Genomic DNA, 26,319 nt, shown 5'->3' on the forward strand with positions numbered 1-26,319 from the left:
CAAGGGTGTCAAAACTTATCAAATTGTACACTTTAAGTATGCACAGTTAATTTCGTCAATTATACCTCAACTGGTATAAAGCTGTTTGTAAAAAAACAAAAACTGTGAGGAGGAACTATGTGTGTTAATATGGAACTATGTCCATGATATAATCAACAAAAAAGAAATTCCAGAGCATTACATATACTCTCAGATTTTGAAAAACTAAGGAATAAGAAAAAAGTAATAAAATCCTTACTTCTCATTGTATACATTTTTCTGTATGCATTGAAGGCCTGTAGTTACGCAATTAATTATTGCAATGGTTATGCCAGGGAATGAGCTGTGGCACAGGTGTGTGTGTATGTGTGTGTGTGCGTACATATACAATATGTATGTATATATGTATAAATACATATATTTAACAGTGACCTGTCATCACTTTTGATATTTTAACCTTCCTTTCAAGTATTTGTATACCAATAAAGGGGTGCACTTTCCGGGAGGTTAAGTTCCAGAAACTGGAGCTGTAAATTCACTGGCATTTGGTTGGCCGGCCGTCTGTTTTACGGCGCAGGTGGGCACACAGATTTGTTGAAGACCAAAAAGCAGAAACCCTCCCACACGCCGCCTAAAGGGCGGCCCCGGGACCCCTGAGCCGGTGGGCGCGGGCGCGGGCGCTCGCGGGCCTCCGGCGGAGAGCGGAGCTGGACGCATGCGTGGGGGCCTGGGGGCGTGGCCAGGGGGCCGGGGGCGCGGCCGGGGCGGGGCGGCTTGGGGGATGCGGGCGGGCTCCGGGGTGGTCGCCCGGCCAGACGCCACCAGTTCCGGCGCAGCCACGCGGAGCGCCGTCGGGGGTGCGTGTCTTGCTGCCGCCGCCGGGCGCAGCGCTTGCGGGTTTAAAGGTAGCGTTTCCGCCTGCGGGTGCGGTGGTCCCGAGGAGCATGCCTCGACTGGCGGCGCCCGGGCCCTGCCTCAGAGTGTCGGTGTCCCGGGGGCGGAGAGGCGCCGTGGTGGGCGCGGACCGGGAGCCGTGACCTGGCATTTGGGGCTGGGGGCGCTCCCGACCCGTGGGCCGCCTGAGGCGGGCGCGCGGGGGTCCCCACGGGGAGCGGCCCCACTCCCGCCCGGGCCCGGGCCCGGGCCCTGGAGTTGCCCCGAGGGTGCGCCGTCTGTCGGGTTTTAGCGCCGCGCGGGTTTTTCTGCAGGGCCCAGCCCGGGACCCGGGTCCCCTGACTCCGGATGGTGGGCCTTGTTAGCGCTGTACGCGTCTCCACGCCCCAGGACCGCGGGGTGCGTGTAGCCCGGGAAACGCCGTGCCGACGGCCGCCCGCCGTCGCTTTGGCCCCGCTGCGAAGTGCTGTAGGTCACGGGGGGGACCTCGTGGGGGGGTTATATCTGCCGCAGAGAAATGTCCAAGAGAAAAGCACACCCAGACCTTTGCAGTGAGTTGGAAGAAGCTATGCTCTTTAAGGTGCGCCGCTCTTGTCCTCGGAATACACACACGCGCAGAAAATTTTTCCCAAAATCCGACGTTGGATACATTATAATTTTCTCTTAGAAATGTTGCTGAATGCTTCCTTGAATCCTTTGTATTGACTGTTACATCCCTTGATGTGCGCACCACCAAGATGGGCCTCTTCCCGTCGCAGAAGGCCGCCTCGGAGAGGACCTGGCTGGGCGCCCCGCTCCCCTCCTGTGCCAGTCAGGTGGGCGAGGCGGAGAGGGCGAGAGGGAAGCAGCTGCCCGAAGCCTCCTTTCCCCCTTCACTTAGGGATTTTTGACCAATTGCCCAATTCAAGTTCCGTGTAACCCTCTCCTTGCATCCCAGAAGGTGTTTTGAATCTGCATGTACTTTGAAAACTTAAGTTTTCATGTTATTGAAAGCAAACATACCTATTCTAAAATGAAATGTTTTATTTTTTCAAGTAAAGATATCTTAATAGCACAGAGAGACTTTTGAGAGTGTAGAAAATTGCTAAATCACGGATAAAATATGAACACGAAAAAGCTGCATTTGCTGCGTTAGGAAAGATTTGTGTGATATAAATACTTATCTTTTGTCCTCTTGAAATCTTGATGGAACTGTAAATTGAGTTTCATATTTTTAAAAATTATAGCTTTTAGATTTAGAAGGCACCTTAGAGGTCCCGTGGGCTGCAAAGAACATAAATATTTTTTACAACATCCGTAAAATAACTGTTTTGATCTCTGCTTGGGTTATAGTTAGTGGGAAGAAATATTTCCCTTGGTGTAATTGGCTCTTTTATTAGAAAGCTATGTGTTTTAAAGCTGTCTTTTGGAGCAAATCCTCAGCTTTCTGTCTAAGCCACACCTTGCCATTGTACCAAAGACTGGAATTTCAGACTCAGCAGAGGCCATCTGCCTGTGGTAACAGCGATCTGATTTTTCAGTGTGCTGTTTTAGAAAGTAGCTTAAATAAAGCGCATTTGGTAATTATTTCTGTTCATTTTCATCTTGTTGCTTCCAACAAATTTGTCCAGTCTTTTAGATAGTTTTGAATCTTTATTCTGTTACCTGTGGTATTTACACAGTATTTCTAGTGTTGTGACAATTGAAACTTGAAGCTTTTCAAAGCACTTTCTGTATATTCAATCTGGAAGAATCCAGTGATGGTCCAGAACATAGTTGCTTCCACTACTGTCACCAGATTGACTTTCAGTGTTCAGTCTTTCATCTGTCTTTTTTTGATCATCTTTTCTTCAGGAATACTGTTGTAGATTTCTTAAATACTTTTAGAGGATCCAATTCACATGGTCACCTGATCCACCAAATTAGTAAACATACCAAAAAAGGAAATTGGTTAGAGTGGTTGGTGAAACCACTAAATGGACTTTTGAGTCATCATTACATTGTTTGCCAAGTGCGTACCTGTTCAGGACTCTAGAATTGTGCTCAACATAATTGTCAAGCTTGCTCAGCATCCCTTTTTGGAGGTATGGCTTACCATTTGATGGGGTCCTATGTTCTAGTTTTGTCTTCTGCTGTCCCTCAAAATTCCATAATTACCAAGGAAGTAATTCCTCTGATCCTGAAGACTAGCAACTGAATCTGAAATAGGTACTTGCTCACCATCTTCTTACACAGGTCTTGGTGATTGCCTATTTACAGATCTTTACCAGATCACTGCAGTATTCTCTGACGTAACAAATAGCCTGCAAACACAGAATTAGTCATATTGATAATTCAGCAGAGAAGTTGCTATAGTAAATAAAATTGTGTGTTATCTGATGAGAGGAGTAGAAGTCGTTTGATTTGTCTTTCTCTTATTTGTGATGTTCCTCTGAAAGTGTGCCTGATAGCTCCTTTTGACGGACTTCTGTTGTGGAATGTAAAGTGAGGAACCCCAGCCTTGCCATTGTTTGTGAAATAGTGGTTTGAATAACAACAAGTCGCAGTGGGAAAATCAAGTTGTTGGTAGTGAGCTCAAATACATTCTCCCTGTCTATCCTCCAAAGCTCTAATTTAGGAACAGGATTCGGAGAAAATGAGAGCTGGCAGTTGGCAGGCCGTAGAGGTTTAAGAGAAGTTTTTAGTGGATTAATAGGTTGCCTTCTCCACCTCCTCTGTGTAGTTGAAAATGACTTACAATAGTAGAATGAATTTATATATTTATTTTACATTTAATCATGATGCTGAGGCAGTGAGTTTTATCCTCGTGTAGACCTATTACTATTTTGTTCCACGTCCATAGACTGCTCCTAACGGACAAGTCACTGTGCCTAAAATTGGTTGAACCTCAAAGAGAATATGAATGAATCAGTTACATCCATCACTATAAATTAAAGATTTTAAACCACAAAGGCATATATTCTGTTAACAGACTAGTCAAACAAACTATGTTCATATGGGAATGATAAATAATGTAAGTTATATGTCTGCTTATTATAACTGTAGTGGTGTTATGCACTGTTAAAATTGAAACTAAAAGGTTAATAATACAGCCTACAAACCAAGTGTAATCATGGACTACCTTAAGTTTTTGTAATATTTCTCCATACATGTTCATTAAAATGTGAATTTTCAGAGCTCTTTGACTGTTAGAGCTACAGTTTTCTATCTTAGTAGAACTTCAAATGTAATTTCTGGCAAGTTACAATATTTTCACTAACCAGGTTATGTTGTTATTTTTTGTTTTTGTTCTTTTAATGGACAGGTTTCCTTCTGAGTAGAAAAATAGTTGGGGAATCAGTAATTTTCTGATAAAACACAACAGTGTAATACAATGATTTGTAAGTATCCTAAGTATAAAAATTATTGGGTTTTATTTACACATTCTGATGAATGTGTTTTTGTGGTATTTTGCCAAGCTTGGAAGTGAAATCAGTGGATGTTGATGAGTATCCCATGGCAGCAGTTTTTTCATTTGTTGAGAGTGAACTATAATTTGGAAGCCATATTTAGGTAAGAAAATTGATAGTTTGAAGAAGAAATGATCAATTATTTTAAATGATCATATTTGTTTAGGTTAGAATTTTTACATATCAAGGTTTTCAAGCTAGTAAAGGTCAGTTTGACTTGCATTCTAAAGTATATTTTACTGATGTTCATGGCTATGAAATTATATAAAATTATGATTTGTAGATGAGTTTTATGCTCTGAAAGTTAATGCACACATAGAAAAATATTAAAATGTTGTTTTTAATAGGGTTATTGATATTCACATATTTGTTGGTTATGGTGATTCTATCAGTGATTGGCATTTTAATTTTTTACTAAACAGTTTTAAAATCAGTTTATGTCACATACAGTCAGATGTAATATATAGCACAGTTCCTTTGTTTAGAACTACAAGGCAGTTTCCTAACCTGCCATTTGAATGGAATCATTGCTTTATTTTTGGCTTCACTCCTTTTCTAGTGAGGAATTATATTAGGGGTAACTTTTTTTGTAATAATTTAGAAATTTTAATTATCCATTCTGTAGGCTACTAAACAAAACACTTAAAAGCAAAATGTGAATAAATGTGCTCTACATCAGAGTTCAGGATCTAGTATTCATTCCCCTACCTTACTTGGGCCCTTTGAAAATAACATATTTTGAAGATGTTTGAATTACTGATGTCAGCAGCTTCATACAGTCTATATTGTATTGCTGGACTTACGCTCAGGTATGCATGTAACTGGTTGAATCAGACTAAAATTGTAGTGGATCTTTTGAAGCTTGAGATATGCTTGAGATACAGCCTTGCAGTGATTTTTGTTCTCCATTTTTGTTTTCCAAACTTTAAATACAATCTTTCATTTTGTTCAGTGACTGTTTAGGTCAGTCCTTATTCTGGGTTCCAACTCAAATATGTTGTGGTTAAGAAATGTTTCAAATTAGAGTGACTCACAAGACAGAAATGTGTACATATTAAATAAATTATTAAATAAATATTACATTAGATTTGAAGGGCATGTTTCAATTATGACACTGAATCTTCTGTAGATACATTTCTAACATTGAAGGTTGAAGAGAGGGCTAAGTAGTCCAAGTTGAAGTTCAGAACCACTCTTACCATTATTTTGCCTCTCAAATAATTGTATACTTAAAAATACTTTGGATTCTTACATAAAATACATGACAAGGTAACCCTATATACTTGGTTATAGCTGGACCGGAAATTTGTTGGAATTTGGTTGTATCTCAAGTTGACTAATACCTGGAGATTCATCATTTCTTTTTGTTGGGTAAGAATGCTTATTCCTTTGCTCTTTTTCCTTGGCTGGTGAGGGTCAGGTATATTGCTTACACAGACGCTGTCTGCCATGTCCAGCTTCTCTAGAGCTCCTGTGCCCTGGGTGCCATCTGAAAATCGTCACAGATTATTTGACTTTTTGTTAGAATTGTACTTCGACTTAAGTAATGAAATTAGTTGAGAAAAATGCATTGGACAATTTAGTATAACAACCACTGCCACATTTGTTGAGCACTTACTGTGTGCTCGCACTTAAGGTACTTGAACCCCTACAACAACCTTATGAGAGAGGTACTGCTGTGCTCCCTGCTTTTCAGATGAGGAAACTGAGGCTCAAATGAATGTGCTTGAACAAGATCACATGGTTAGTGAATGGCCCAGCTGGGGCTTATCCAGCCTATGCTCTTAATTATGATTTACTGTCTCCCATACTCTTCAAAAGTTTTTAGCACAATTGCAGTGTGATGTGTCTTCTCTGTAGGAGACAGTGAAAACACAATAGCTGACGTGGAATAAACTGGCTACATAGACTCACTCCTTCCTGGGCCATTTTCTGCTGGAAGCCTCCCCAGCCATTCCCTCCCACTCACGAACTCAAGTCACATGCCGTTACCTTATTCTTCCAATGCAGCTGTCCCAGTCTCAGTGACATTTATGTCAGTATCTCACCATTTGGCCATGGTTCTTCGAGAACAGGCTCCCTCTTCTTCATCTCTGTTTCCCTAGCCCGTAGCAGTGCCTGTCATGCATGAAAGTGGAAGACTACTATTAAAATTGTATTAAACTGTTTTTTATTTTCTAATGTCTTTGTTTACAATTAGAGCACAAATATATGATGGAAACATGGGGAAACTTTTCACTTCACCTTTTTTAATGTTTATAGAATGAAGAGGAGCAATTTATCTCTCGTGGATAAAACTGTCCAGCCTTCACCAGCTTCATGGCTTGGATTCTATTCTTCTCTCAACCAGACTCAGACGTCCCCTGTTCTAGACTGGGGGAGTTTCCCTCACATGTAGCATTATGCATTTTCCAGTATCTTCCTTTAGTAGATCGGGCCCGGGCATCTTCTGTATGTAAGAGATGGAATGAAGTTTTTCCTATTCCTGACCTTTGGAGAAAGTTTGAATTCGAACTGAACCCGTCAGCTACTTCGTATTTTAAGTCCACTCATCCCAGTCTCATTCAGCAGATCATTGAAAAGCATGCTGCCCATCTCCAGTATGTCAGCTTTAAGGTGAGGAAAATAAGCATTAAATAGAAACAGCGACATACATTGTGAACACATTTTTTTATATCTAGATCCTTATATTGAAGCAGTCCTTGAATTTTGCAGAATTTTTATCCAGATTTGTAAGTATTTGCATAGATTAAGATGTAGAACTTGCGCTATATATAATCATATAATTTACACTTCACTTTCCTTCATTTGGTGCTATTATTAAAATTCAAATAATTGTCAAGGGTTTGTAAGTAGGGAGCACTTAGTTACTTGTCATCATCTCTCCTCACGTTTTATCTCAGACATTTTGTATAAAGGAGAAAATGCTAATTTGTTTTATAGCTTGAAGGGATAAATACAGTTTACAATTCTATAAATCATTATACTGCCAGTAACTTTCTGGTAAGTTACCTTCAGGAAATTAAGATTAAAATGGTCTTTATAGGTTGATAGTAGTACTGAATCAGCAGAAACAGCCTGTGATATACTTTCTCAGCTGGTAAATTGTTCTATCCGGACTTTGGGCTTGATTTCAACGACGAAGCAAAGTTTTATGAATCTGTCCAAGGTAAAGACACTAGGCTTTTTCGTGAGATATACTAAAATTCTTAAATATTGGCAAATTACACAAAAGGGTTCTTTTCCTAAACAAAAAACAAACTCCTACTTGTATTCTAAGAATTATTTAAAGCAGTTTTCTGTTGACTAGCACTTACTTTTTGCTGAAATAGCTTATGCATGGTTTCATTCCACAGTAGATGTCATTAATATAAAATGTAGATGTTATATGTAGGATTTTGAAGTGTCTCAGTTTACTTATTAGTTTCTTTGAATATAGAGTGTGTAGGGCCAAAAGTGAATGTTTTTCATGTAATTCTATAGCCTTTCCATTGGAGGTGGAACAATGTAATATTTAACTAAATGAAATGTACTAGTTTGGATTATGTTTGTATCTATGTAATCGAAATTCCAAAATAGTGGCTTAAAAAACATGATTGAAGCTTACTTCTCTTACATTAAAGTAATGCACACATGAGGCAGACCATAGCTGGTATAAAGTTGTTAGGAACCCAAGCTCCTTCCAGACACTCCATTTTCTCCAAGGTGTTTTCTTCATCTTCGTTGTGCAAGATGGCTTTCTGAGCCCCAGCCGCCACATCCTGATCTGGCCAGCTGGATGTAAGAAGCGGATGAAGAAGGGTATGCCCTCCCCTTTTCAGGGAGACTAACCCTAAGCACCACCTAATGCTTCTGTTTCTGTCTCATTCGTCAGAGCTTAGCTTGGTGGCCACACCAGATTCCCGCAAGACTAGGAAAAAGTCTTTTAATGGGGTGGTGATGTGCCCAGCTAAACACTGGGGCTAGACTACCAAAGAAGAAAGGGTAAGCGCAACCAGCAGTCTCTGCTGCAGAAACTAGTAACTGTCTTCTCTTCACTGCTTCAACTTGAATGCCATCCCCTTAGACAGGGCTTCCTTGACTATTTTTGCTTAAATAGCACCACCTCCTCCAGTTACTTTCTACTATATAACAATACTTTCTTTATATCACTCATTAGTACTTGAAACTACCTTATTTATTTAACATGTTTATTCTTTTCTTCCCAGACCAGAACATAAGCTCCTTGGAAGCAGGGGTTTTATCTTGTATATTTACCTTTATAACTGCAGAGTTAGAGTAGTACCTGAAATATAATAAACACTAGATTATGGTTGTCACTAAAACTGGCTAGTAGAGACCTTTCTGTAGAAAATGATAGAGGAAAAGGAGCGTCTTCTCTCTCATCAACTAGGTCATGGCTCTCTTTTAGGAAGCATTTCTGCTAGCCTGTTTATCTTTTTTAAGAGATATGCTGGAAAAAAAATGGGTCATTTGGGTAGTAGAGTAATACAAATAATAGATGAAAACCTACTACTTCTAAATCGTTATTTCCTTCTTTATGAATGACGGAATCAGGTTAGCCTGAAATTCTTATATTCTAAGCTGCCTTGAATATTGCACATCAGCTTTCAGGGCCAGATTGCAGGTTAGCTGATGCGGTCACCAGAGTGAGACACCACCAGCAGTTAGCAGGTTTCATTTTAAGCTCTGTCTCCACAGTAAAATGAGTTCTGTGTCTGGCAAGAGTTGTGGATATCTCTGAGCCTGTTTTTTCAATTTTAAATTGAGGAAAAATAAAATGGAAGTACAGAATTTTGCTAGGCATAAAAGGTGCTAAATTATTACATTGTTACTATAGTTAAATATGTACTCTAATGCTTAAATGTGTCCTTCAGGACTAAAAGAGTCCATTGAGAGTTGATTAAAGGGAAAATAAACCTTATATTTCATAAGGAAAAAGAGTGATATGTTTATATTTTTCAAATAATTTTGGCACCATGAAATTTAGGAAAAAATTCTAGTAGTTCACTGTTTAAAATTTTGTGTGAATCAGTTTACAATGAATATAAAGCAGTACATTTTCTTAGAAGTGAATTTAGATTTATAGCAAGTTTGGTCATTCTGATAGGGATGGTAAGACCCATTGGTAGAATTCAAATTGATTTTGAAAAAGAAAAAATGATCATGCATGGATCCAACTTTTTCTCTGTTGACAAAAAAATGCTGGATCTGAAAACTTGTGAAATTGTACCCATTCTAGGGTCAAACTAAATAAGCTTTAGTTGGTCAATCTTCAAACATAGTTTTCAAAACTTATCTTCAGATAATTTGCTGGCAAAAAACATGTCATTGAAAAATATGTCATCATTTATTACTTGTCTGTTCATCAACAAATATTTGCTGACCTCCTACTGTGTGCCAGATACTATTTTAGGTGCTGGAAATACAGCACTGAATGGAACAGATAAAGATTCTGTTTCTTCAATGGCCTGGGTTGAAAAGGTCCAGATGGTAAATATTTTAGGCTTTATGGGCTGTGATTCTCCTGCAAGTACTCAACTTTAGTGTTGTAGTATGAAAGCAGACAGACAATATGAAAATGAAGGAGCTTGGTTGTGTTCCAATTCAAGTTTAATTATGGACACTTGAAAGAGTTTCATATAATTCTCACATATCACAAAAATACTACTCTTTAAATTTTTTTTCAACCATTTAAAAATGTAAAAGCCATTCTTAACTCCATCTTAACATATAATAATAGACTATAGGCTGGATTTGGGCTTCCAGACCATAATTTACCAACCCCTGTTCTAGGAAATAATAGAATTCTATCCCTTTAATATTAAAAAGCAAATCATTAAGATTAAAAATAATTAGAAGATATGTTAAAATCATAATTCAAAGATATGAAATCTTTGAAATGTCTTCCTTTCTCACCATTCCATTTATCAATTATGAAAGTATAAAAGTATACTTTGTTATAAAAATGTCTTCTACTGACTAATGGTACTGTAAAAAACAGTAGTATGTTGAATGCTTTACTATGTTATTGTTAGCATATATTGATATAGTTTTAATGAATTTATTGAAGCTGTGGATTCTTAAATAATGTTTTCATAATTTTTTTTCTTATTGCTGTGCAAGTCTCATTTTGTGTCAGCACTTACACTTGTTTTTGTCAACTCAAAATCTTCCGTCAAAATTGAAGACACACCAATGGATGATCCTTCATTGAAGATTCTTGTATCCAATAATAGTGACACGCTAAGACTTCTAAAAATGAGTAGCTGTCCTCATGTTTCATCTGATGGTAGGTTATACATTTTAAGCTTGTATGATGCTTGTTGTTATAATAATAGTAACAGAGCAATTTCATATTGAAAACTGCATGCTTATGAAACACGATTTATTAAAGGAATCTTTTTTCAAAAGAATTTTTAATTTGCAAGGTAGATATAGTTTAAATTGCTTCTCCCAAGAGTATTTTATGTATGTATGTCTGTCTCATCCATCTTCTCAGAAATCATTAGATACCTGAGCAAATAATGAATGACTAATATCAAATTTAAATTTATAAGATGTCATGTTAGTATCAATATGATTCTTTGTTCTTAAGACTTTATCCCCCCTTTCCTGCAGGAATCCTTTGTGTAGCTGACCATTGTCAAGGCCTTAGAGAACTGGCATTGAATTATTACATTCTAAGTGATGAGCTTCTCCTAGCACTTTCAAGTGAGACTCATGTTAACCTTGAGCATCTTCAAATTGATGTTGTGAGTGAAAATCCTGGACAAATTGAATTTCACTCTATTAAAAAACCAAGTTGGGATGCACTTATTAAACACTCCCCTGGAGTTAATGTTGTTATGTACTTCTTTTTATATGAAGAGGAATTTGAAACATTCTTCAGAGAAGAAACCCCTGTTACTCACCTTTATTTTGGCCGTTCAGTAAGCAAAGCAGTTCTAGGACGGATAAGCCTCACTGGTCAGCGATTCGTTGAGTCAGTGGCATGTGCTGATGGTCTTCAGACTCTTGATGAACTTACTCGTATTGGCGAACACTGCACAACCTTAACAGCCGTGGGCCTCAGTGAGTGTGAAGCCAGCTGCAGAGCATTCACTGAGCTTGTGGGATTGTGTGGGAAAAGGCTAACCCAGCTCTCTGTGATGGAGGAAGTTTTGATCCCTGATGATTTTACCCTAGAAGGAATTCACACGGAAGTCTCCAAATACCTGGGAAGCATATGGTTCCTTGACGTCATGCCTGTCTGATAATTGGCCACCGAAGATCCTTAAGTTTTAAAAAAAAAATCAGTGAAGATAACTTCTTTCTGGCTATGCAAATGTAAATTTTAAGATGCATTGCCAAAATATTCCAGGTAAAATATTTTATTATTTGCAAACTGTCTTAAGGGATTGTAGCAGAAACATTTGAAAAAGTGAGAAATTTGAAAAGCCAGAAATCTCCCGTAGACACAGACACTGTACTGTGGATTAGATAGTTGATAAGCTAAAAACTGGCGGGTGCTTTCTAGATGAGCTCCTTAAAGGAGCCTTCCTTGAAGGCGTATTTTAGCTTGCTTAAATAAATTTATGATATTGAGCTTTGAAGTCCATAAATTATGACATTTAAAACTTTATGTTGCTTTATATGCTTCTGTTTCACCTTGGTATTAATATATTTTATAAAATAACAAGTACTAAAAATATTAAAATCAAAATATAGATACAGAGGCTGACTTAAATGTACTTAATTTTTAGCACGATGTAAGATCATTATGATTCAGTAAACAACTTATAATTTCTAATGCACTCTGAATTCTACTTTATTAACTTGGGAGAAAGTGGCCATTAGATTAAAATTAAATAATGCTAATTCAATTATAAGATACAATGGCTGCTAATGGATTGAATATACTACTTAGATAAATAGTAAATTTTCCTGAGTGTGTTTGGGAAGGAATCAGCATTAACTAACTTACTACTATGTACCTGGAACAATGCTTTGCAGAAATGATCATACAGTTTAACTCATACAAAACTCTTTAGTGGCTATGTATTACTATTAGGAGGAAGATATGTCCTTAAGATGACCTACAAGACTCTCCGTGGTCTGGCTTCTCCCTGCTTCACTGCCTCATTTTCAACCAAGCTGCCCCTTGCCCTTCTGCTCCATGTCCTTCAGGTCCTTAGGACAGCCGTGCACCCTCTAGTCCCAGGACATGTGTACACATTCTTCTTTCTACTTAGATCACTCTCTTTGCTCCCTCAGCTCTTTCTCTTAGATGTCATTGTCTCAGGGGAGCCTCTGTGACCCTCAGCACCCCGTGACTTAGTTTGTAATTTGTAATTTACTTGAATGATTATCTGCTTATTACGTGCACTGTACGCTCCATCCATGCAAGATGACTGTTTGGTTCTGCTCATTGTTGTATCCCTAGCACCTAGCATAATATTCAGCACACAGTAGGCACTCAATAAATATTACTTAAGTACTCTCTTTTTCACACTTGTTCCCGTAAGTCCTCCCTTCCAATATCTTAAATTTCCTTCTGCAAAAACAGACTAAAAAAAAGTTAGAGATATGTTCATTATTTTCCAGTTTTGAGTATCTCTAGTCAAGAAATTTCATTTTAAAAATATATTTCTAAAACACTAAATACATTTTAAATATTTTTAAACTAATTTCTATTAAAGGAATTAGAATACATGGTGATTTGTAAGTGATCATTTTTAAAAATAGTATATTTTATATCCCTTTATTTAGAGACTGCACTTGTACATACATTCTCACCACTGCACCACAGTCTTTCTCACGGTGAGTTCCGTAAAAACAGGCATCTCATCTTACTCACTTTTGAGTATGAAACTATCAGAACAGGGTGGGTACTAATGTACATTAACTAATGTACCCTGATGTGTACTAACTCAATACATGCTGGTGGAGCTGATATGCTGGCTAAAATAAAAAACCATTTCCTTAAAGACAGTTATTACTATTGCAAATCATATAATTTATGACCTTAAGATTTGAGGGGAGTGCAGAAGCAGTATATCATAGGGAACTTAAAGTCTGATTAGTAAAACAGGACAAACAAAGGAAATGGCCTAACTGAGATTGGGGGGATTAGGCTGTCTGGAGAGCAGAGTAACGGTGGAAATACTGAAGAGATAAACCTGCTCTCACCTGGCATTACTTGAACATGATACAGTGGAGTAGGGAGGTGGGCGTATACGTACCTGAATGGTAAGGTGACAGTGCCAGTGGTGTTTGCACTGGAGTGTAAAGAAGCAAAACAGACGGGAGGAGAGAGCTCAAGGGGGAGTCTCTCCCTGTAGCCTACTAGCATGCAGATACAATGAGTACCAGTGGCCTTTTTTATATCACGTGAGAAATTGCTCCTCTAACTGGTCTTCAGTGACCCAGGAGTAAAACCTAGTGAACTCAGCACTATAGTGACAATCTGCCTATCTTCCTAATCGACAGAGTAAAACCTAACTGTTGAGCTCAATTAAATGACCATGGTTTGTTTGACTTACTGAGTTGACAAACCGAAAAGCAAACATTTTTAGGAGAGCCAAAACAAGACAAGAAAATACAGCATATTTTTGATGATTAATCAATGAAAATGTCTCCATTTACTTTGGAAGACAATGAAAAGCACTGTTTACTTAAGGTTAGAGGATTATAGATGAATGAATGAATTTGATATTAGATGGATTTCAAGCTTTAGCCTTTGAAAAACACTTTAGTTCTGTAAGCAAATTTGTCCATGTTAAAAATATTTCTTTGCATTTGTTAGAGCGTTTTGGAAAAGGATAATTTCGTGGGCAAAAAATAAATGGAGAAAATGAATGAAAAGGTTCTGTTGTAGGTTGTACTGAAGAGGCACAAAAGTAGGAATCTCAAAGTTTTGTTTTTCCTTCCTTATGAGCCTTACTCTCATTTGTATTGTACTAAATATCCGGAAGATAGGCAGATTGTAAAGTTATGCCACTAAATGTGATCAATGTTGTATAAGGATATAAGAATTCTTCTATGGCTTGGCTTCTTAAATTGGCCACTTGTTCTCCCATTAAATTATTTTCCTGAAGAAAACGAAAAATCTTTTCTAAATAATAATTGATTTATTTCCCTAATTAATTTAGTCATTGAACCTAAAACCTGACATAACTTTTAAGTATATATTATAATCATAATATTATTTTATGATAGATTATAATCATACTATTATAATTGTACTATTATTTCTCAATCATTGGAACATTTACAATACTGTAAGTTGAACATGTGGACCCTAAAACCTTAAAGAAAAGGAAATAAAAAAAAAAATCAAAACCCTCTGATACAATGCACCAGAGGGCGCTGTACTCTTGTTTTTCCTTAGAAAGCAGTCCTTTAGTCTAAAGTTTGCGTTTCCATTCAACAGATTATGAGAGTGCTTGTGGAATGCTAGGCTTCTAGAAGGCAATGTTCTTGGTCTACCTTGGGGAAGTTCTCCGTTCCAGGTAATGAATCTGGTTTTTTTAAACCAGTTTCTTAACGTTGATTATTTAGAAGGCAAAGCATATATTTCATTGTTCAAACATTTTAGAGCCCCTTTAAAAACTGCTTTTAAAATCTGTGTGCCCGTTTTCTTTTTTTGCATTCTCAGTAGGAGCACTGCCTTTTTCCTTTGAAAATGAATTTAATTTCTGAAAACAACTTAAAGTTATTTGGCACTGAGGGGGTGAATAAGGTAAAGGTAGAAGATAAAACGAGACAGTGCTATAATTTTCTTTTTTTCAACCGAAAATTATTAATTTGCTAACATTGTATTAGATGTTATGACACAGTAGAAAATAATATTTAACTTGTTGTAAGAAAGGGTAATTGTGTTGTATAGACTCTATCTAAGAGTCATCATTCATTCTTTCTTTTTCTGGGATACCCTCTTGCAAGTCCTGTTACCTCTATAATATATTATCCATAATAATAAATACCCATGAAATTATCTCCCAACTGTAAAACTCTAGCATTGATAGTAACTTAAATTTCTCTGTGTAGTCTTTCCCTATCTAGCCCTGATAACTAGTGTTCATTATTTGGTTGGTTTCCTTTTTATGTACTCTCACCAAATATATGTGTTCCTAAAAATTATGTTTTGGTTTTAATTGGTTTTACTTTCTAAAAAGAGTATAATGATATAATATGTGATATATGACATGTGATCTTTTAGACTTTTTTTGCAAAATTATATTGCTATGATTCATCCATTTTTCTATATTTAGCTAAGGTTCATTTATTATGACTTCTTTGTAATATTCTATTCTGTGCTTAAAACACAAGTTATTTGTCCACTGCACTGTTGTGGGTACTGGAGTTGTTCTAGGTTTTGCTGTGACGTGTAAGTGATGTCATGAACATTCTCCTAGCATTGTATGTCCTGGCATACAAATATAGATGCCTCCCCAATAATAAATTCAGCTAATTACATTTTCTACTAACTAATCTACACTAAGAATGGAATTGTTCTGCTGGAGTTTTCTGTATACCAAGAGGATTTAAGCAAAAATTCATGAAGAGTTTCCAGAATGATGAGTTCAGCTTCCTCATTTAACTGACTAGTTAAAATCTAGGGAGCCATCATTTATTTCTGGTCCTTTGAACGTTTGTATGGTCTTATGTCCCCTTAGTACCTATTGTCAGCATAACTAGGAAAGAATAATATATATAAACGATGATACGTAGAATGAGGAGCTCGGATATGCATGTAACTAGATGAGGCTGCCTGAAGTGTTTCCACAAGATACTTCAGGTTAAGACAGACTTCTTTCTCTTTCTAGTACTCGTTGTATTCAGTCTCACTGAAATCAAGGTTATTACATATTTTCTTGAATTGCCATCATCCATTACCTAGAAAATCTACCACTCATATAGAATGTGGGAAAGTGTGTACATGTAAGAACAGCAAATTCTGTCTTATCCATCCAAGCAGCACACCCTCTAACCAGTTTGACATCTCTAAGGATATTGCTGAAATTCTTTACGATCTTCACTCAAAAGAAGGCTCCAGTTTACTCAGTTACTGTTTATTAAGTACGTGTGTATATGTCTAGCACTGTACAGCACTCTATTCTTGTGACATAAAAACATTAGACTGTTCATTTTCAAGCAGAATGATAGCTAGGTTTAGAAGTGTCCAAATGCAGTCTATACCAGCTTGAGTTCATATGTGTATATATCCTATGTATTCAGGACTGAGAAATCTTCAAAAAAAAAAATCTCAGATCCCATAGGTGATCTATATAATCAGTGCAAACCTCAGGACTCTCAGAGAGTCCTGAGAAATTAGTTGACAATCAAACATCAAAGTGGCAAGGAGTTAAAATAAAAATTCTATTTGCTTTCTTGTATTCATCATGTTTCTATTTGAACACAAATTGCTTGAAGAGTAGGGTATGCATCCAGGTTTTTAAGAAGATGACTTTCTATTTAGATCTGGTCACTTTCACTTGTCTTCTTTTATAGGTATGCAGTAGGGTCACTCAAGTCACAGTTTTCAATGTGTACGTGGGACTGTATGCCGGGATAAACCTTCTGCAAGGGCAGCAGGCTTCCCAGTTTTTCTCCCTTCTTGATAGAACCCTTATATTTAATCGGCTTAATGTAGAACATTTTAATACAGAAACCTAAGAAAAAAAGAAGTAAAATTAGTCATCTGAGTTTACTTGTGTAAACTTAAATCAGAAATTCAAAAAATAACAAAAATGGAAAAAAAAAAGAGTTGAATGAACTCAATGAGGGAATAGAAGAGAATAACAAAATCATATCAGAAATGAAGACAAATTGTAAGGTGTTCAAAGAAGAGTAGATTCAAATGAAAATTTAATAGTCATTGAAAAATAGCAGAAGAAACTAGGTAGCTGAGAAAATTGATCCTGACCAATGTCAACTTCAAGACATAGTCTAATAAAACTATTAGATTTTAGAGACAAAAATAGAAATAACTGGTTCAAGAATACCACATCTTCCTAAATACCAAATTTTTTTTAAAGAGAAGGCCCACCAGATAGAGTATTAATATAATACTATAATCATAACCAAACAATATGACAGTTTAAGACTAAATATATGAGTTATATCTATAAATGTTAACTCATCTATTAAAAACATTTTCTATTTGCTTGAAAAGGAAAACCCAATTCTATGCTATGTACAGTAAGACATGGTAATTGAAAAAGGCTAAAAATTTGAGGGTCAAAGACCTGCCAAGCAAACTAAGCAATATAGAAAGTAAGGGTTATGATCCTTACCAAAGAGTGGAACTCAGGCAAAAAAACAAACAAGACGCAGGAGGACCGTCTCTAAAGTTAAACCCAGTGATAAGACAATAGTTATAACTATCCATGCACTAGATAAAGCAGAAGCCATATGTATAAAGCAGACTACAGGACGTACCAGGGGAAATAGACAGAACCCTCTAGTAATAGAAGACTAACACACGTATCAGTGAAAAGATCTCAAGTAGACAGAAAGAAAACATAAAAAAGGCTATAGAATGATGCTGCCCAACATGGTAGACACTAGCCACATGTGGCTAGTCAGCACCGAAATGTAGTTAATCTGAATTAGGTGTGCTTTAAGTGTAAGATACACACTGAATTTTGAAGACAGTACCAAAAAATGAGTATTTCTGATTTTTGTATTAATTCCATTTTGAAATAATATTTTAGAGAACCTGTGTTAAATAAAATGTATTATTAAAATTAGTATTACTTGTTTCTCTTTGCTTCCTTGATGTGACTACTAGAAAATTTAAAATTATATATGTGGCTTTTGTTATATTTCTGTTGGACATTTACTGCTATAGAAGAACTGAACAAATCAATAAGGCATGTCTTACATACATATATGAAACAGAATATGTTCAAGACTTCTACACGAAAACCAGTACAACTACCAATATAACAGTGCAAAAGGACCTAAATAAATGGAGGATATAATATGTCCATTGGTCGGAGGACTCATTTTTTTAAGATACCAGATCTTCTCAATTTGATCTATATAATCAGTGCAAACCTAATCAAAGTCCCAGCAGGATTTTTTGGTGGAAATTGACAGACTTATTCTGTAATTTATTTGGAAATGCAAATGACCAAGAATTGCCAAGACAATCTGAAAGAAGAAGAATAGTGGGAGTTTTATACTACCAAATATCAAGACGTATTTTAAAGCTATAATAATTAATTAAGTCAGTGTGGTATTTGTGCAAGACAAACTGACCAGTGAAGCACAATAGAAGGACCAGAAACAGACCCACATATATTCATATCCTGATTTGTGATAAAAGATACTGCAATGTAGTGGGGAAAAAAATTGTCTTGTCCAATTAATCGTACTGAGTCAACTAGGTATCACTGTGGGGGAAAAATCTTGATTCTTATCTCATTCCTTACACAAAAACCAATTACAGATGGGTTATAAATATAAATATCAAAGATGAAACAACAAAGCTTATAGACAAAAATATGGGGAGAATATGACTTCAGGGTAGGCAAATGTGTCTTAAACAGGTAAACAGAATGTGTTAACAAAGGAAAATATTACTGAACTAAACTGCAATAAAAATAAAAGTTTTGTTTATTAAGATATTTAAAAAGTGAAAAGACAGCCCATAAAGTGGGAGAAGATATTTATAATATGTATATCTGACAAAGGACTTACATCCAAAATACACAAAAAGCTCCTATTCCGATAAGAAAGAGGGCAGAATACTTGAATATGCACTTCACAAAAGGTAATATCCATGTCATCAGTAAATACAAAAATGTGCTGTTTCATTAGCCATCAGGGAATTACTAATTAAGTCAAATGAGATGCCTCTACATAGTCATCAGAAGGACCGAAATGAAAGGGTAGTAGATAACACCAGGTGTTCTGTGTGGAGCGACTGGAACTTTCACACCCTCTGGTAGGAGTGTAAATTGGTATTACTACTTTGGAAATTGTGTGGCAGTATTTATTAGAGCTGAAAATACATGTGTGACCCGGCAAGGACACTCCTACAGCATCCAGCCAGTTGCTAAATTATGTTGATTCCAACTCTGCATTCTGGACCTGGGGAAATTACCACAGGGTGGACTTGTGGACGCACTGGGCCCACTCTAAGATGGACCTACTGAAAAACTACATTGATCATCTGACCCTAGAAACCATAAGTGTGACTGGTGGACCACAGTGGCCTTTTGGGTCTCCAGGAATTAGTTTTGAGTGAGTGTGCAGTAATCTCTGGATGGCCAAATTATTTCCTCTTCTCCAGTATACAGTAATCCTGCTAAATGGCTACAGGCCCGTTGGGGATGGCTGGAAGTATAGTTTACAGTATAAACTTTGGGCTGTGGGACATAGCCCTTCCTCAAAGGGACTCAGCCTCTCTCATTCATAGAGCCCTGGGACTCTGAACTGGCTCAAGTCTGGGAATTGTGGTTGGGGGGAGGTTTTGTGACTCATTATTGTGATAAGTGAAGTCAGAATTTTGTTCATCAGACTTAGAGTGTTTCCATTTGCACAAATTGAATAAGGCTTTAGTAGGCTGCCCATCTATTCAGTTCTAGGGTTGCCATGATTAATTAGAAAGTACCACAGATCTCTGTGCTCCAAATGAATCTTACTACTGCTTCAGCTCTGCCAGCTGTTAGGTAACCATGCCAACCTTGGCCTTGGAAACTAAGTGGACCCCATCCAATGACAGCAGTTTCTCTTCTCATTCTTGGCCTCCAGAGCATAGCCACCATAGAGCTTTTAAAAGACATGGGCTCCCTCACAAAGTGTTTCTCACAGCCTTAGTGAGGGAGGTGTCCTGCAGACCCATCCCCAACAGAAACGTATATTTATGTTCATTTAAACATACGTACAAAAAAGTTCATAGCATTTTGTTAATCACCTAAACCTGAATACTATCCAAATGTCCCTCTAGAGAAGAATGATTAAATAGATGAAGATGGATGTGTGTACAATGGGATACTATGCATCAATAAGAATGAAGGAACTTAAACTACACACAAAAACATGGATGCATCTCACAAACATGATGTGGAGTGAAAGAAGCCCCACAAAAAAGACTGTGTGCTGTTTAATTCTATTTATGTCATTTTCAAAAACAGGCAAAGCTACTGAATGGTGGGATAGTGATTACCCTAGCTGGGAATCATGACAGAGAGTCTCTGGGATGCTAGTGATGTTCTTTTATTGATGTGGGTGCTGGTTACACAGGTGTATTCACTTTGTGAAAATTCGTGGAGTTGTGCACTTAACGCTTTTTTACTCTTCTGTGTGTATATTACACCTCAGTAAAACAAAACCAAACAACAAGCCCAACACCTGGCATATACTAGGGGACCCAGCTTCTCCTAGAACATAGAGGCCTTTGAAAATACTTCACTGTCAGCTTTTGCAGCAGCGCCGACATTTTTGAATTGTGGGATTTGGGTGAATGAAAGTGTCTATTCGTTATAGTTGATATTGTTGAAAGTGATTTTGTTTATACGTTGTTCAGCAAAACCATGCAAGTCAAAGCCCTTGCGTCAGCTATAGTTACATGGAGTGTGTGCATAAAGAAGATTTTAGGAAAAAGTTGGAACATCTTTAAATGCATTAGCTGTTTTAGTTTGGTGACCTATGTCCTTTATGTTCTAGGTTTTATCATTTTGAAGGAAGTATGAAACTTCTATGTATGCAATATGCATTAAGTAAAAAAGCATCAAACATTTCCAGTATATGTCCCAGGGACATATACCACCTCTTACCTCTTCCAGATATCCGAACACCATTGTTGATAGCATTTTTGTTTTTATAAGGTTTCTCCTGGCCCACAATCATTCCAGTGAAAGGTGCATAAACAGTAGATCCATCAGAGCACAACACGTCCACACCCTGATGAGGCCTGTGATTTCTAGGATGCAAGTAAGAATGAACAGACCAAGGAACTGCCCTGGAACTCTATTGCCCAGGAATGTGGTGTTGGCCCACTGTTCCCAGACTAGAGTGTCAAAAATTGAAGCTGCAGGAACATCTTGAAATGCCCCAGGTTTCCTTACTCTGTTCAACCCAATTTTAGCCTCCCTCTTTGCAGGTAGTAGTAACTATGTTGTAAAGGTGAAAGCAGTTGAGATAATATTTGGTAGATGGAAGCCTTTAAAAATATACTAGCTATTATTATTTTATGGCATTTGGAGGAAATGAAGCAATACATGTAAATCACTTTTATAGTCATCTGAATCTTGACCTTCAAACCACTTACAAAAGAGTTGTCTTTTTATGGGAACCTATCATAAAACAATCATGTTACCCTTGTCTTGTTTTTCTCAGTGACCCAGAAGTCATTATAAACTTCATTTACTGTATATGGTATTTCACTGCAGTGAGTGATGCCTCCTGGGTTTATTAAAGTATATGGAACACAAACAGAATGATCCCAGATTGTTTCCTGAGATTGTCTCTAACAATCTCCACTGTTGTCACTGTGCAAGCTCCTACCAGCCTCTTCTCCATTCTGATAGGCTATTACCTGAAGAATCAGACTCACCAGGATTATAAAATTGTGTGTAAAGCAACACTGAGCAGGTTCCAAGTAAAGAGCCAGTAAGTTACTATATAAGTCAAATGCAAAAGCCTTAGAGTATGATCTAACTGAGTCTTAGTTTTGGCATGTTAGAGGCCACTTTTCCATATTTCCCATCTCTTAGCCCTGTTCCAGGTATTTGAGGTTGCTTTGTAAGCAGTGTTTGTTTAAGTGAAACTTCCACTATACTTAGGATGGAGATCAATAATGCAATTGGACACATGGCTATTTCATCAGAGAATGGCACCCCGAAGGTGGTGCTGTGCATTTTTGAACAATGGCCATCCTGCCCAAAGCAATTTACAGATTCAGTGCAATCCCTATCAGAACACCATTGGCTTTTCTCAATGAACTAGAGAAAATAATCCTAAAATTAATATGGAATCACAAAAGACCCTGAGTAGCCAAAGGAATCCTGAGAAAGAAGAACAAATCTGGTAGTATTAGGCTCTCTGACTTCAAGCTATTTTGTAAAACTGGTAATCAAAACAGTATGGTCTGGCACAAGAACAGACCTATAGATCAATGGAACAGAATAGAGAACCCAGATATAAATCTGCACATATTTGGTCAATTAAACAATAAAGGAACCATGAATGTACAATGGGGAAAATACAGCCTCTTCAAAAACTGATGTTGGGAAAACTGTTGGGACAGATACATGCAAGAGAATGAAACTATATTACTTTCTAACTCCACACACAAAAGTAAACCCAAAATGGATCAAAGACCTAAATGGAAGACATGAAACCGTAAAACTCTTAGAAGAAAACATAGGCAAAAATCTCTTGAACTTAAGCATGAGCAATTTTTTCCTGGACGCATCTCCTCAGGCAAGGGAAACAAAATAAAAAATGAACAAGTGGGACTATGTCAAACTAAACAGCTTCTGTACAGCAAAGGGCACCATCAGCAGAACAAAAAGGCATCCTACAGTATGGGAGAATATGTTTATAAATGATTTATCTGATAAGGAGTTAACATTCAAAATATATAAAGAACTCATACAACTCACCAAAAAACACAAAATAACCTGCTTAAACAATGGGTAGAGGGCCTGAACAAAAATTTCTCCAAAGAAGAAATATAGATGTCCAACAGGCACATGAAAAGATGCTCCACATTGCTAATCATTAGAGAAATGCAAACCAAAACCACAATGACATATCACCTCACACCAGTTAGAATGACCATTATCCAAAAGACAAGAAACCATAAGTGTTGGCAAGGATGTGGAGAAAAGCGAACTCTCCCACGCTGTTGATGAGAATGTAAATTGGTGCAGCCACTATGGAAAACAGTATGGAGGTTCCTCATAAAACTAAAATAGAAATACCATATGACCCAGCAGTTTCACTTCTGGGAATTTACCTGAAGGAAACAAAATCTCTCATTTGAAAAGATATATGCACCTCTATGTTTAGCGCCTCATTATTTACAATAGCCAAATTATGACAGAAACCTAAGTGTCCATTACTAGATGAATGGATAATGAAGGTTTGGTACATATACACAGCGGAATATTATTCAGCCAAAAAAAAGAAATCCTGCCATTTTCAACAAGATGCATAGACCTAGAAGGGTGTTACGCCAAGTGAAATAAGCCAGACAGAGAAAGACAAATACCATATTATTTCACTTATTTGTAGACTATAAAAACAAAATGATCAAAACAGCAGTAGACTTATAGGTACTGGTGGTATGAGGTGTGACTAGTGGTTACCATTGGTGAGGGCTGGGGTCAGTGAGTGGGGAGGCTGAGGAAGAGAAAGGGAAGAAAAAAAATAAACTTCATAACCCTGTCCCTCATTGCCTAGAAGAAATTGCTTGTTTAGGTCCTGCCTCTGATGTTCAACTCTCAGAGCCTGGGTTAGTAACACCACGGTTTGATGGGAAGAGGAAAAAAAACCTAAATCCAGCCTTCACCATCTCTAACTGCGTTTGGCAAGTCCCTTAACCCTTTGATACCCAAGTCCAAGTTCCTCATCTGTAAAATGGCATAGTAATGTTTGATTTTCATTCTGGAAAAACCAGGTAAGATAACATTTAGAGGGAGAACAATGTTTGCTCCCCTCTCTTTCCTAATTCCATGTTTTCTTCCCAATTCAGAGCTCATACTTGAAGCAGAGTTCATGAAAGTTGCTCCAAAGACAGTAATGTATCTGATTTCATCTCTGAATTTTCTTACTGTCAGAAGGGAGATGATTGTGAGCACGTAGGGAAATGTAGGGTAAGGACACTAAGCAAAGAGATTAGAAGCCAAAAGAGTTTGTAGTTCTTTGTGAAAGCCCTTACCTTTGAGCAGTGTACTGGCCACAGCCGTGGCTGTCACACATTCTGATCTCATTGGAAGACTTGCCAGCACATATATTAGCCCATGGTCCAGCCAGTGCTGAAAAGGAAAAATATGAGAAGCAGGTTTCCTGACCTCACATGTTTCTAATCTCCATCTGCCTTACAAGTCTCTCAGTGGATTCAAAAATTCTGTTTTCAGGGTAGTTTTTCCTAGCTTTCTGTAGCTTATGGGAAGGTCTTCCTTTAATTCCTGATTCAGATATAAAATTGGCCTTTTCCCTGGCCACAAAACTTGTTTTATGACATACAGAGTGTTTGTAAATAAATTTATTTATAAACATTAATCTCTATCAATGTAGTTCATTTCAGATTATCCACTAATAAATGGCAAAAATTGTGCTTTTTGAATTTTCTTTGCTTTTTACTTAGCATGGGGACCATTATGTGAGGTTTTGCAAAATAATCAGCATGACTCAAAGAGGTAATTCTAGAAATTCTAAAGTATCTCTGAAATGTTCCTTTATTGTTAGTCCTAATAATCAAATCCAAGAAAATATTTGAAATAAAAAAGAAACAAGCTCTGAACTAGCAAAGTTTGTTAGCACTAAATAAATCTCTCCTATTTGCAAACCTGGAAGAGGGAGATTCTTGGAAATAAGAATATACCAAACCAATTTGGCCTAGCTTGAAGTAAGAAGGCAAGGTGGGGGAAGGGAATAGAAATAATTATATGAAAATTTATGAAAATTATAAAGCAGTAAAACATGCAGGAGGGGGCTGGCTCTCTCAGTGTATTTTGTGCAAATGTTTTTCAAGTGCAAACTTGTTTTAAGTGCAACTGCTCTTCAATACAGTAAGAGTTTGGTAAATGTTCAGTTGAACTAAATTTCCCAGATTTCCAGTGTTAACATTCACAGAGAGATACGACTAGCAGATTTTTCTTTTCACTTTGAAACAAACTAACAAGAACCCAAGCTAAAGCAAGGACCAGCAAATTTGATTTTTTTATTTCACTTAAAGATATTTTACTATTTATTGTTATTTGTGCTGTGCTGTGAAGAGAAGCTACAAAATATGGCCATTCAGCATATTCTTTAATATACTTTTAGAGGTGGGTTTCAAAGATCTTACACATTGGAGCCAGGTATCAAGTCAACACCCCTTATCAAGATATACTGCCATCACTTTGGCAACTAACATTTATCCTTGGGAATTAAGGCAGATGTTAAGCAATTAATTAATGTATTCATTCCTGCTGTGACTGCTCTGGGAGCATTCCCCTTGTCTCATGCACATCTGTGTCTGTATCAGGAATTTTCCGAATCAAATTCTTGAACAAACTTTTTATTTTCCAAATTATGTTCCAATTAAGTCCTAGACCAAGATGAAAAGACCTCCCTTCAAGTCCTCCCACTGCACTTTTATGTTTCCCTTATTAGAGAACCAGAACACCCGAGTGGGGATCACTGGGAGTCCCCTGCAGTGTGTCCTGCTTATCCCATTTTTAGTAACCAAATACACAAATTTCTGTTGTGATTGTGATATCAGTGACTTCTAAATCTGTCCTTTTGAGATGAGTTGTAACAATCAGCCAAGATTCTATAAATATTTTTTACTTACCAGTTGAAATCAAAACAGCAAAAAGGAGGACTCCGGTGGAAAGCATTTGGCTTTTGTTTCTCTTATGTTTCTTCCCCCGATAATTAGAATTGCCTCCAGGTACTTTAAAGAACAATAAAGTTTGAATTTGTATTGTCCAGCTATTTAGCCTTAGAATTCTTCATCTCTCATTTCTTTACTTTAGTGTGAGACACGAAAAATAGGATAAGGGAGCAAGTCAAGTTCTAATATTCCCTGGGGTAGCTATTTGGTTCCCAGGTAGAACCTACGTAAAAGCTTTTGATCTGAAGAAGAAGCTAATTTTATTGGAAATGCTGACTAAATATTAACAGAAAGTGATAAGACTAGGTGATGAGTGACTCCTCTGGGCCGTGGCTTCATGAATAGTTGCATATAATAAAAATACAAAAATATGCATTGACTAACTTTAGGATAATAGTTACCTCTTAGGAGGGAGGGAAATAGAATTGTGAAGGTGTATACTGAGTGCTTAAACTAAAATATAAAAAAAATATC

At 37.2% G+C, this 26,319-nt stretch overlaps 2 protein-coding genes across 2 annotated transcripts; one reads left to right on the forward strand and one right to left on the reverse strand.

Moving 5' to 3' along the window:
• The first annotated feature begins 753 nt into the window (after nt 1-753).
• FBXL21P (F-box and leucine rich repeat protein 21) lies at nt 754-16,603 on the forward strand. The gene is made up of 4 exons (XM_073221666.1): nt 754-884; nt 6,564-6,917; nt 10,428-10,593; nt 10,923-16,603. The coding sequence occupies exons 2-4, from the start codon at nt 6,621-6,623 to the stop codon at nt 11,555-11,557; spliced, it is 1,098 nt and encodes a 365-aa protein (XP_073077767.1). The 5' UTR covers nt 754-884; nt 6,564-6,620; the 3' UTR covers nt 11,558-16,603.
• Nucleotides 16,604-16,774: 171 nt separating this feature from the next.
• LECT2 (leukocyte cell derived chemotaxin 2) lies at nt 16,775-26,079 on the reverse strand. The gene is made up of 4 exons (XM_017650753.3): nt 25,804-26,079; nt 24,184-24,280; nt 21,074-21,219; nt 16,775-16,957 (listed from the first exon to the last, which is right to left on the reverse strand). Exons 1-4 carry the CDS (start codon nt 25,847-25,849, stop codon nt 16,791-16,793), a joined length of 456 nt encoding a protein of 151 aa, XP_017506242.1. The 5' UTR covers nt 25,850-26,079; the 3' UTR covers nt 16,775-16,790.
• Between the last annotated feature and the right edge of the window lie 240 nt (nt 26,080-26,319).

The sequence above is a fragment of the Manis javanica genome, chromosome 14, assembly GCF_040802235.1.
Source record: "Manis javanica isolate MJ-LG chromosome 14, MJ_LKY, whole genome shotgun sequence".
Taxonomy (NCBI): Eukaryota; Metazoa; Chordata; class Mammalia; order Pholidota; family Manidae; genus Manis; species Manis javanica.

Coding starts and splice junctions, on each gene's coding strand:
- FBXL21P (XM_073221666.1), top strand. CDS start 6,621: ATGGCTTGGATTCTATTCTTCTCTCAACCAGACTCAGACGTCCCCTGT. Junction 6,918..10,427: donor TCCAGTATGTCAGCTTTAAG/GTGAGGAAAATA, acceptor TTGCTGTGCAAG/TCTCATTTTGTGTCAGCACT. Junction 10,594..10,922: donor TCCTCATGTTTCATCTGATG/GTAGGTTATACA, acceptor CCTTTCCTGCAG/GAATCCTTTGTGTAGCTGAC.
- LECT2 (XM_017650753.3), bottom strand. CDS start 25,849: ATGCTTTCCACCGGAGTCCTCCTTTTTGCTGTTTTGATTTCAACTG. Junction 24,281..25,803: donor TGCTGTTTTGATTTCAACTG/GTAAGTAAAAAA, acceptor TTTCCTTTTCAG/CACTGGCTGGACCATGGGCT. Junction 16,958..21,073: donor TGTTCGGATATCTGGAAGAG/GTAAGAGGTGGT, acceptor TTTTTTTCTTAG/GTTTCTGTATTAAAATGTTC.